Genomic DNA, 13411 nt, shown 5'->3' with positions numbered 1-13411 from the left:
TACTAACTCGAAAAGACATATGCACTCTCATGTACACTGAGGCATTATTTACGATAGCCAAGTTATAGAAACAACCTAAGGATCGACTGATAGATAAGTAAGATAAAGAAAATGTGGTATGTATACACAATGGACTATTACTCAACCATTAGAAAAAAAATGAAATCTTGCCATTTGCAATAACAAAGATAGATCTTGAGGGCATTATGCTAAGTGAAATAAGACAGCAAAAGATAAGTATGATTTCACTTACACGTAGAATTTAAAACAAAAACAAAAAACCCAAGCTCACTGATACAGAGAACAGACTGGTAGTTGCAAGAGGTACGGAGTGCTGGGTGGGGCACAAATGGGCAAGAGAGTCAAAAGGTACAAATTTCCAGTTATAAAATAAGTAAGACTGAGGAAGAAGCAATGTAGCATATGGATGGCAACAACAGTTAACAATACTGTAGTGAATATTAGAAAGTTGATAAGAGATTTTAAAAGTTCTCATCACAAGAAAAAAAATTCTGTAACTATGTGTGGTGTTGGATGTTAACTAGACTTACTGTGGTGACCATTTCATAATATATACAAATACCAAATCATTATGTTGTTCACCTAAAACTAATATTATATGACAATTACACCCCAATTAAAAAAAAAAACTTACACACAAATGTTCCTAGCAGCATTATTCAAAACAGACAAAAAGGAGTAACAACCCAAATGTCCACCGATGATGAATAGATTAAAAAAAAATGTTGTACAGCCATACTATGGAATATTATTCAGCCATAAAATGAAATGCAATACGGATAAATACTACAATGTAGTTGAACCTTGAAAACATTATCGTCAATGAAAGAAGCCAGTCATAAAAGGTCACATATTGCATGATCCCATTTATAGGAAATGCACACAACAAACAAATGCATGGAAACAAAGAAGATGAGTGGTCGCCAGTGGTCGCAGGAATCCTGCTTCTCCCTCTCCCACTCCCCCTGCTTGTGTTCCCTCTCTCGCTGTGTCTCTCTCTGTCAAATAAATAAATAAAATCTTAAAAAAAAAAAAAAAAAAAAAAGAGAGCGCATGCAAGAGAGCATGAGGGGGGGGGAGGGCAGAGGGACAGACTTCCTACTGAGCGGGGAGCCTGAAGTGGGCCTCCATCCCAAGACCCTGGGATCATGACCTGAGCCAAAGGCAAACGCTTAACCGACTGAGCCACCCAGGTGCCCCAAAACTGTAATACTTTTTAAAAAATTATTTATCAGGGGGCGCCTGGGTGGCTCAGTTTTTTGAACATCTGACTCTTGGTTTCACCTTGACTTGTGATCTCAGGGTCTTGAGATTGAGCCCTGTGTCGGGCTCTGCACTCAGCACAGAGTCTGCTTGAGATTCTCTCTCTCTCCCTCTTTCCCTCTCTCTAATAAATAAATAAAATCTTTTTTAAAAAATCATTTATCAAGATCACAGAATTAATGGTGATATCAAAACATTTCATTCTGTAAGTAATGCCCCATGTGACATGAATCTTTTAACATCATGGTGGTGGCTATTAGCAGAATTAAATATGTAACAATCAGGTACTTGACTTCAATTAAATATATAACAATCAGGTACTTAAGATATTGAAGATCATATATAGAAAAAGAATATATATAGAAACAGCACTTTTAATTGAGGATAATGATGTACTGTCTTGACAAAAATGTCACTAAGGGGGAATAAACAACCAATAACAATCAGCTCATTAAAAAATTTAGTGAATATGGGGCACCTGGCTGGTTCAGTCAGCAGAGCTTGTAGCTCTTGATCTCGGGGTTGTGAGCTACAGCCCCATGCTGGGTCTGTAGAGATTGATTAAATAAATAAATTTTAAAAAACTTTAATCAGCAAATGTCAAAAGTCAATGTGATATTTTAAAATTATCTCTGGGAGTCCTACATCAGAAAATACAATATTTTCTAAACCTTAAAATAAACTTAATCTAAAGATGCAGAACTTACTGCCTGTGCTTGCTTGATAAACTCAAGAATATCTTCTTTTAAAGCCTGATGAATTTTTGCTGGACCTTTATCATCCCAGAGACAGACTGCATGCACATCCCTGTAAAAATAAAGCAGGTAAACAAACATGAACACTAGAACAAGAACAAAGACAAAACTCACATCAAGTTCTGTGTGAATACAGTTTCCATGGACCATGCTACACCCAGCTGAGGGTGGATGAATCCATTCATAAGAACCACAAATTCTTTGTAAGTTATCTAACATACACACATATTTGTTTCTACTTTTATTTTACTTTCTTTGTCATTGTTTTCCTCCTTAAATCTCTGCTACTTACTGTTTATCTTTAATTATAAAAGCATGCTCCCATCTTTAAATCCCACACCCCATGGTTAACCACTATCAATTTTTTCATGTAAAGTATAAATTATTTTAATTCTTTACCACAATATATGTAAACTATTCTATCTCTTTAAAAAAATTAATCATTTAAATACCAGCAAGTCTCTTAGCTTCCCCCATATATTCATTATATTTACACATGAATTACCACTGTATCTCCTTTGTTTAATTAAAACAAAACAAAAACAAAAGCTCTCCTAAACTGGTATACAAAAACTCTGAACTTATAAAGCTGACAGTATATTTATTTAATAGTAATACAACATGTTCAAAAATTAATTTCTCAATTACCAAGTTATAGAGTAAACTCCTAACAAAAGGATAGAGTCTTATTATCGAGGATTCTTTTATTCAAAAAATGTTCCCCAGTGACTCATGTAGTACCTAACGGGGCCCCTGCTATAAAAAATGTCAAAGAGATCAAAATACGAGATCTCCAGAATTGTAACATTATAACAATGGCCAAATAGTTTGTTTTATATCCAGATTCTCAGGGACATCACTGTAACTCAATGTTCTGTCTGTATATTATTAATTTTAACTTGCTTTTGTCACCTGTTAAATTTAGCTTTCAGCTTAAGAGTGGTATCTAGCTCACTTCCTAGTATGCAGCGAACACATAAATATTTGCTGAATAACAACATAATCCGTAACATCTGATTGCTTACTATGCACCAATTACTATTCTAAGCTGTTTTAATTCATTTAACCTTCACCGCAACTCTGAAGGTAGTACTTTTTTTTTTTTTTTAAAGATTTTATTTATTTATTTGACAGAGAGAGAGAGACAGCGAGAGAGGGAACACAAGCAGGGGGAGTGGGAGAGGGAGAAGCAGGCTTCCCACTGAGCAGGGAGCCTGATGTGGGGCTCGATCTCAGGACCCTGGGACCATGACCTGAGCCAAAGGCAGACGCCTAATGACTGAGTCACCCAGGTGCCCCAAGGTAGTACTATTTTTATCACCATTTTACAGATGGAGAGACTGAGGCAAACAAAGGTACACCTCTAAGATTACAAAGCTAGTATACGGTGGACCCAGGCAGGTGGGCTCCAGAAGACACACAAAACCATTTCCCCAAACTTACTCCTGCACTTCTCCAAACCAACCATTCCACAAACAGTAGCCAAAGTGAGTCTCTGAAACAAATCACATCATATTAGCTCCATATGTAAAACCTCCAATGGTTTCCCACTGATCTTTGCATAAACTGTGAAATGGGTAACTGACCCCTCTGCAATCTCACCTCATAACTGAAGGAATCCAGAGGCTAAAAGAAGAAACTGATACAAAATAGGCTGATATAATTCAGTATGTGTACGACTACTGTGCATATAAACACAAGATGGTTCAGGAACCCAGAAGAGGGTGAGAGCCAAAGGGAGAAGCTGAGAGGTAGCGAGGGACAGGAAGGCTCCCTGAAAGAGTTGGTTTCCTGAGCTTAATCTCAAAGAACAAGTAGGACTTTGCCAGGCAAAGGTGTGAGGGGGTAAGGAAAGGATATTTTATGAAGAAGTAGCAGTGTGAGTACAAAATTGTGGGTCGCTGTGGTGCTGGCAGTGAATATAAGCAAATCAATGTGGTCAGCGCGTGAAGTGGGGAGTGGTAAGCAAGAAATGTGACAAACTAACCCTTCTTTAGCCCCGTACTACATTCACTCACAGTGCTATTGTATCCACCCCCTAAATGGCTCTCCAGTTTGGACATGTGCATCCATTACGACTACCAGAGTCACAATCACCATCACCTCTCACTTCGTTTACTTTAACAAAAACAGGAATTGACCGCTCACCACGTGCCAGGCAGAGTGACTTGGGTGAGTGTAGGTCTTCCCAGAAGCAGAGGGGATTAGACATGCAAGAGATTTATGGAGGGAAATGGAGGTGAGGGAAAATGGGAAGTTTGCTACGGGAAGCCCACAAAACCAGTCTGATCCTTGTTGGGAAGAAGAGAAAGGACGGTAGGGTACAAAGAGCCTTAGGCAGTTCTCAGAAAGTCTGCTAATGCTTTTGGGAGTTTGGGGGCAAAATTCATGCATCAGAGGAGTCCAATGCCACCTTGAAATAGGACTACACTAATAATCCATGCCATACTCAAAGTTATTGCTGGGTATACACGTCAGAAGGGCTAAAATGTGGCTTGGCTCTCATAAGGCAAGAGGGAACGGTGTGGTGAAGAATGCGGGATTAATCTCACCCAAAAAGTTAAACTTGTGATTGATTTAGCACATCTTCTCCAGCCCCCTTTTCTCAAACTCCAGGTACTCCTAAGTGTTGCTACATCAGGAAAGAACGCCCTCAATACACCCATTCTTATTCAAAACACAATACTACTCATCAACACACAAAAGACCTCATCAAGTCTCCTGGTCAATCTTAACACGCATTTTGAAAAATTTTATAATAATATACCTGAGGAATGGATTATGGTAATACCATATATTAGTGGGTTAATAAATACCCTATGGTAATACCTCTAAGTTCCTCTCCCTAATCCTACTCTCTTCCACCCTCCCCAGAAGTAACGAAGACTGAATCTGTTATTATTTTTCAAGTTTTACAACAGACTAGGAGTATTTCTGAACTTCATAGAAATTGTATCTAATGGGCGTGTGGGTGGCTCAGGAAGGCTCCCTGAACGAGTTGGTTTCCTGAGCTTAATCTCAAAGAACAAGTAGGAGTTTGCCAGGCAAAGGTGTGAGGTGGGTAGAGAAAGGGTATTTTATAAAGTAGCAGTATGAGTACAAAATTGTGTACTCTCCCTCTCCCACTCCCCCTGCTCGTGTTCCCTCTCGCTCGCTCGCTGTCAAAATAAATAAATAAAATGTTTAAAAAAAAAAAGAATACACTCTCTTGGAATATATAACCAAAGTGCTTTTATTTAGTTTTTTTTAAAGATTTTATTTGAGAAAGAGATAGAGCACCAGACAGAGCGAGCAAGCACGCACAAGCAGGGGGAAGGGCAGAGGGAAAAGCAGGCTCATGCTGAGCAGGGAGCCTGATGTGGGGCTCGATCCCAGGACCCCGAGATCATGACCTGAGCCTAAGGCAGACGCTTAACCGACTGAGCCACCCAGGCGCCCCAACCAAAGTGCTTTTAAAAAAAGGACATGTTGTAAGCAAAATTCATTTTAACTACTTAACTGTATAGAAAAATCAGGGAGGGGGGTGGGTGGGAAAGGGACAAAGTAAAGGTTTTTCAAAGGTTTTAAGGCAATAGAGAGAAGGGCAAGAGGTAAGAAGTAGTCCAAAGGTTTCAACTTCCTTGGGTACAAAGAAAGTAAAAGAGAAAGTGTGACCCCGGTATAAAAAACAGGTATTTTGCTTTTGATTAATAGTAACACTATATGCTTCCGATGGAGAGTGAGAAATAGGAATGTAACCACTAATGGAAGTGAACTTTCAAATTAACAAAAATAAACAAAAAATGAAGAAACAAGATTAGCTACTAACTGATAAATTTAGAGAAGCAATAAAACAAGAATATCAGTTGTAACATTAAATAGGAACTCAGTAAATTATCCCATTAGAAGACAGTATGTCCTTCAAAAGGACAGTGTTATGATTTCCCTTATACAAGGAACTTGGAATAGGCAAATTCATAGAGGCAAAGAGCTCTGATCTTCTGTGTGGGATGATGAAGACGTTCTAAAAGACGGATAATGTTGATGTTGGCACAACATTGTGAATGTACTCAGTGCCAATGAATTGTAAAATACCACTGAATTGGTTCAAGTGGTACATTTTATGTAATGTACAATTTACCAAAAAAAATTTTTTAAGGAAAAAAAAAAAAGACAGTATGTCTTAAGAGATACCAGGCAAACACAAACCAAATAAAGCAGGGTGGCAATATTAATATTATCTAAAGAGGAATTTAAGGTTAAAAGAACTAGAGAAAAGAAATATTGTGTAACGATAAAAAGCATTATTTATGAAGATATATCCAACTATTTACAGTATTTTTGTGTTACTTTTGACACATATACATATCAAATATATATATATACGTATCAAAATATAACAAAATAATTAGGAATGAAAGAACTTGATACAAATACAATGGAATACTTAAAACATCCTGCATTTAGCTAAAACATTAAATTCAATTAACAGTGGCTCCGATTATTACGTTATTTTTCGTAAATAACGTAGACAGAAGTCTAGAGGTAGACAGCTGCTGGTGTCTGGTCAGAGACTGAGAAAAGCATCTTTCTCTCTCCACTGTGCCACTTTAGCACCTCTTATCCCTGTGAGGGTTTAAAGGTGGAAAAGGAGGACTGCACTAGGTACATTAGTTTAATTCATCTGAAAAGCAAAACCTTTCTCAGAAGCCTTCCTGTAAACCTATTTGCTGGAACTGTGTCACATGGTGACCCAAACAGCAAGGGAACCTGAAGAAGTGAGTATTACAATATGCAGCCGCATGGGAAGTACACAAGGCACATAAAACCAGGAATGGGTGTGGCTTAGCTAGTCAGCAGTGTCTATCCCAAGATCTCTTAACATTTGAAAATCTAGACCAAAAAAAAATTAAGGACAAAGAGGAATTTAAAAATACAATCAATAAATAAGATTTATTAGAGATTCTCATTACAACCATCAAAAAGATAATTTTTTCGGGGCGCCTAGCTTGCTCAGTGGGTGGAGCATGCAACTCTTACTCTCAGGGTTGTGAGTTCAAGCCCCACATTGGGTACAGAGATCACTTAAAAATGAAATCTTTAAAAAAGAAAAAAAAGAATTTTTTTTCCTAAGAGCATATGCACCCATATAAATTTTTTAAAGATATTTTTATAGGCTATTTCTCTGATCATAATCTGTAAGTAAGTAAGTAAGTGATCAAAAAAGACATCATTATTAGAAAGTAAGTCCCTGGATAATGCATGGATTATTTTAAAAAATTTACTAACAACCGAGAGAGCAATAAAAAGGAAAACATTTCATACTGTAAAACCTATGGTAACAATAAAAGCAGTATTAAGAAAAAAAAAGTATAGGCTTGAATGCTCTCATTTGAAATAAAAAGATAAAAGAACTAAGAATTCATCTTAAAAAAAAAAACCAGAAAAAAAATAATTCAAAGTAACCAGAAAGAAGACATTAATAAAGAAACAAATCATGGGGGCGCCTGGGTGGCTCAGTCAGTTAAGTGTCCAACTCTTGCTCTCAGGGTTGTGAGTTCAAGTCCTGCAATGGGCTCCATACCCAGCATGGAGCCCACTTAAAAAAAAAAAAAAAGCAAATTATGGATCTGATAATGAAAATAAATTGAATATTATTCTTCCCAAAGAACTAATTTTTGCCTTTTCCTTTTCTCTATTGCACAGTTATTTTGTATTTCATAAATTTTGGCTTTTATCTTTCCTTCCTTATACTTTCCTTAGCTTTTTTTTTTTTTAAAGATTTTATTTATTTATTTGACAGAGAGAGACAAGAGACACAACAAGAGAAGGAACACAAGCAGGGGGAGTGGGAGAGGGAGAAGCAGGCTTCCCGCGGAGCAGGGAGCCCGATGCGGGGCTCGATCCCAGGACCCTGGGATCATGACCTGAGCCGAAGGCAGACGCTTAACGACTGAGCTACCCAGGCGCCCCTTTCCTTAGTTTTAATGTGCTAGGCTTTGTCCTCATTTCTTGAAATGAGCGCACAGATCACTGACTTCCAACCTCTTTTTTCTAACATATGCATTAAAGGCTATAAATTCCTTAGCACCTAAGCTCTGCTTAGGTGGATGGAACAAGTTTTGATACGATGTACCCTATCAAAGTAATTTTTTAAATTTGGTTACATGAGAAGACCAATAAAATGGATCAACTCCTTAAAGACCAGAATAAAGAAAAATATGTAGGATTAGGGATGAAATACGAGATATACCCACATGTACAATATAAATATACTACTTCTCATGCCATGGAACAAATTTCAAAATCTAGAGGAAAAGGAAATGCAGTGTGCAAATAGACAATTTGTCTTAGTCCCAATTTTAAATAGAAGGTTTCCAATGTATCACTATTGGGATGATGTCTACTGCTAGAATACTTGCAGATGACCTTTATCAGATTAAAGAATAATTTTTTATTTTTCTAATTTTTTAAGAAACATTTCATGTTTTTTCATCTACTGAGATTATCAATTTCTGACATGATTTTGACTTTTTCTATTTGTTTTCTGAGTTCAATTTTCATTTTATTTCCTCCTACTTTTGTTGATTTCTCTACTCAGCTTTTGAATTTTTGATTCAAGATTTCTTAAATTACCCTAAATGGTTGTATGAGGATACCGAACTCAGTTTGGAGCACTGTGTTCGTGTTCTGCTTCCTAGCTGGTTTCTGTGGAACAATTTTTAGAGCTAAAATGTTTTGGCTCCCACTTTCTTATAATTTTGGATGGATCATGTCTGCCATTTTCTATTTATGTTCATCTTAAGATCAAGATTCCTAGTTTAGGAGCACCTCCTTCTGTCTAGTTTAATAAAGCTCAATTTTTTAATGACCAATGTTGGTAACAGAAGAAAGGGTACCTATTTCTGCAGGATCCTTAAATCCTCTAAATCCTTACCTGTCTGAAAATATGCTTATCTCGTCTTAAACTTGATTACAAACTTGACTAGAGAATACTAGGTTTGGAATAATTTCCCTTCAAATATTTAAAGAAAATGTTTCATCAACCTCCTACATCCAATCTGGCCAATGAAAAGTGTTGGGGACAGTCTGCTTTGTTTGAGAGTTAATGGTTTTCCCTCACTGCAAGAAAACTAGGATATTTTATTTATCCTTGGAATTTTGAAACTCCTTAAAGATATATCTCAGCATGTTTGCTCGCACTTTCAGTATTAAGACTTGTAGGGATAGGTGGGAAGGGACAAGAGTTTCCACCTGGGGAGCTTCCACCTTGTACTTCTGGACTATACCCTCTCCTCTACGATTTCTGCTCTCTCCTTCTGGTACAAATTTACCCAACTCTAGATCTACCTTCCGTATCTCTTCATTTCTATTTTATCTTCCATACTCTGTTTTTGCTCTACATCCAGGGAGAACTCTGCTTTTATTTTTCAAATCACTGATTTGGTCTTCTTTTATGTTTTAGCTCTTTATTTTATTTCAAAGATCTCTTCTTTATCTTGACTTTCATTTTCAACTTAAGTTCTATCATTTTCTTCTTCTATGACACAAACTGGAATTTTTAAAGAGTTCTTCCTAAACCTGCATCATCGATTTCCTCTAACTCTGAGGTACAGCCTCTAAGACGGCCCTCGATGATCCCGCTCTCCTGGTATTCATACCCGGGTACCGTTCCCTCCTACAGTGTACAAGCATCAGTCTGTGTAATAGCACATGACACGTATGGTGGTTTGTCACTTCCAAAACTATGGCAGAAACACTACAAGCTCTGTCTTGGGAGTACCCTCTCTCACTCCGGGGAAAGCAAGCTGCCACATGTAAACTGCTCTGCAGAGGGGCCCACATGGTGAGGAACTGAGCAGCTAGGGAAGAACTGACGCCTGCCATCAATCCTGTGAGTAACCTGAAAGATCACTCAGCGCCTGAGTCTAGGCCCACCTCTGCTGCTGAGCTTCACTGCCAGCTCACGAGAGACCCCGAGTCAGACCGCCCGATCAGGCTGCTACCAGCTTCCTGACCCTCAAACGGTGACAGGGTAAGTGTGCAGTGTTTCAAGCTGCTAACCTTGAGATAATCTGTTATGCAGCAATGTACAACTGACACATGGAGACACAACAAAGACAGGGAGGCAGAAGACCATTGTAATCGTTCAGATGAGATGGTGGGGGAAGAAGCTGGGATGGGAAGGTCAATTCAAGAGACATTTAATAAAAATCTATGAAACCTAGTCATCAATTGAATATGAGGGAGTAAGAAAACAGGAAGCTAATGGTAGCTTTCAGATTTTTGGTGTGAAGCTATGAACAACATATTTTTATCATTCTGAATATGGAGTACTTACAGAAGTTAAGAGACAGACCTATAGAAAAAACAACAGGCCCTTTGAGTCTGGAAGTTCGACTCAGGAGAATAATCTGGATTGCTTTTGAGCCTGACACGGGCTCCATCCCAGGACTCTGAGACCATGACCTGAGCCACCAAGAGTAGGACGCTCAACCGAGTGCACCACCCAGGCACCCACAAGAAAAATATCTTTTAAGATAATTTATAGTAAAGGGGCACCTGGGTGGCTCGGTCAGTTAAACGTCTGCCTTTGGCTCAGGTCATGATCTCTGGGTCATGGTATTGAGCCCTGCATCGGGCTCCTGGCTCAGCAGGGAGTCTGCTTGTCCCTCTGCCCCTCCCCCTACTCGTGCACACAATCGCTCTCTCTCTCAAATAAATAAAATCTTAAAAAAAATTTATAGTGAAGATAAATTTTCTTTTTTTTAAGATTTTTTATTTATTTATTTGACAGAGAGAGACACAGCGAGAGAGGGAACACAAGCAGGGGGAGAGGGAGAAGCAGGCGGGGCTCGATCCCAGGACCCTGGGATCATGACCTGAGCCGAAGGCAGGCACTTAACGACTGAGCCACCCAGGCACCCCGATAAATTTTCTTAAAAATAAGATCTTGGGGTGCCTGGGTGGCTCAGTCAGTTAAATGCCCAACTCTTGATCTCAGCTCAGGTCTTGATCACAGGGTCGTGAGTTCAAGCCCCATGGTGGGCTCCACCCTGGGTGTGGGTACTACTTAAAATAAATACATACATAAATAAAAAGAAAATAAAAATAAGGTCTCACAAGTTGAAAATAATTTATGATTTAATTCTGGCTTCAATTTCATTAACCAGGGTCAAACCAAATAAGTGTCTAGAGCAGTAGTTCTCAACTGAGGAACATACCATCCCCACAGAAGCTCATTTGGAAAAGTACCAGAGCTTTTTGTTTGTTTGTTTCACTAATGAGGGGTGGTGGCACACAGGGAATGTCCACTACTAGAGTCTGAGGGTGAAGGCCAGAGGTGATAAACATCCCACAATATGCCAGACAATCTTTTATAACCACCTAAAATGCCAAAAGCACTCTTACTGAGAATCAATGATATATGAGAAAAAAAAGGAGCAAATAGTCAATGGAGTTTAATAACAATACTTTAGTATCTCAAATTTAGAAAGATAAAAGCAACCTGAATGTTATTAATTTACGTGATCAAACAGGCTAAAATTTGAAAGGTTTTTTTTTTTTTACAATATTATTTTTAAAAGATTTATTTATTTGAGAGAGAGAGAGAGAGCGGGGTGGGGGGGCAAAGGGAGAGGGACAGGGGAAGAAGACTCCCCGCTGAGCACAGAGCCCAATGTGGGGCTCAATCCCACAACTACAAGACCATGACCTGAGCCAAAACGAAGAGCTGGACACTCAAATGACTGAGCCACCCAAGCAGCCCTAAAATTTGAAAGGTTTTAATTAATGTAGGTTTTGCAATTTTGGTGATAACATGTTAAGATATACAAGAATCCTTTAACCTAAAAGGACTACATATTAAGTTACCTTGGGTAACTCCAAGGAGATCAAGGATTTTGAAAAATGATGTGATGAGACCACTAACTAGAGCAAGTACAAAGGTACTGACTATTTCTGCTTAGAAATGCACTTTAAGCAGGGAACACCATCACATTACCCTCCTCCCAGTCAGAAGTGCACAAAAAACAAACATCATTCTAGATGATAAATGATATAATCAACACAAATTGACAGAAACAAAACAAAAAAACCTCACCACATTCAACATATTATTCATAAAATAGTTTAATCAAATAATTTAAGGAAAATATAAGTATACATGAATGCTATGTATTTCTAAAAGGGCTTAGTTGTTTATTGAACTTTAATTTTTCAAAAGGCAGAATCATGCATATAAGTTAATATTATGCAACAAGTTCTACATTAGGTAAATTAGATTTTCTTATGTGATAAAGAGAAAAAACGAGAACAGCTTAATGTGTATGGATAATTCAGTCACACATCTACAACTCCCGACAGAGTATTCCACTAGAGCATACACAGAAAAGTTAGAGCAGGTCTGAGACCACTATCCTTAGGAAGATGTGCTTGCAATGCTGGCCCTTGGCTGGTATCTGGGAACTTGGACTTTGTGAAGGTTCTGTTTCCTGATGAGAATCGCTCATTGTGCCTAAATGTTTAGGTAAACAATCTGATTTATGCTGAATACCTGCTTTTCATCTAGGAGTCTGGGACTTCAGTTCACGTCAGGAAGAGGCTACCTATGTGACAGCCCTGAGTTAAATCCCTGGACACTGTCTCTAATGAGCTTCCCTGCAGACAGACTTCCACATGTGCTGTCACAATCAGCTGCTGGAGTCTCCGGTGTGACCCCAATGGGAGAGGATGCTTGGAAATATGCGCCTGGTTTCCCCTGGATTTGCCACCCACACCTTTGTTGCATTTTACTGTAATAAATCATAGCCATGAATATGACCATATCTGAGTCCTATGAGTATTCTTAGCAATTACTGAACCTCGAGGTGGTCATTAGACTGCTGACACAATTGGTGTCAGAAGTGGGATTCACTAGACCAGCTGGGACTCTCTGAAACATGGTGAGAGCAATGTCTGATAAAAGTAAGGATGAAGTGACTGGACGATGAACCTCTGCTGTTTGGGTGGCTATAAAGTCATCCACGGTATGAAACAGCAGCTGAGTTGCATATGTTTTAAGAGAGAAGGGTTACCTAGGAAAGCTGAAAACAATAGCTCTAGCCCCTGGAGAGTTAGCTCGCTCAATCCCCTGGCTGCTTTCAGCCATGCCAACTCGAGTGACAAGAGAAAAAGCACACCTTGGCTAACACCTTTGGTTTTGTTCTTGCCTCCAAATGGGAAGAGAAAAGGCCCAAAGTTAAGCTTTGGGTGAACCAAAAATGTCAAATGTTGGCATTATTCTCCCCCCACCACCCCGAGCCATGAGGAAATAATATTTAAGTCAGATCCTGGGGTGGGAGAAAGATTTAGATAAACCAGGGGAGAAAATGCTGGGGGTGAGGTGCTTGCAG

The 13411-nt window shown here is 38.7% G+C and overlaps 1 protein-coding gene across 1 annotated transcript in view; it reads right to left on the bottom strand.

The window, feature by feature from the left end:
* The window catches only part of CUL5 (cullin 5), a 90407-nt gene that overhangs the window by 54540 nt on the left and 22456 nt on the right, over positions 1-13411 (bottom strand). The window contains exon 3 of the mRNA XM_032427689.1: positions 1992-2091. Within this exon, the coding sequence (XP_032283580.1) occupies positions 1992-2091 (100 nt within the window). The remainder of the gene's footprint in view (positions 1-1991; positions 2092-13411) is intronic.

The sequence above is a fragment of the Phoca vitulina genome, unplaced genomic scaffold, assembly GCF_004348235.1.
Source record: "Phoca vitulina isolate PV1807 unplaced genomic scaffold, GSC_HSeal_1.0 scaffold38, whole genome shotgun sequence".
NCBI classification, from domain to species: Eukaryota; Metazoa; Chordata; class Mammalia; order Carnivora; family Phocidae; genus Phoca; species Phoca vitulina.
This window is presented reverse-complemented; position numbering and strand designations above follow the sequence as displayed.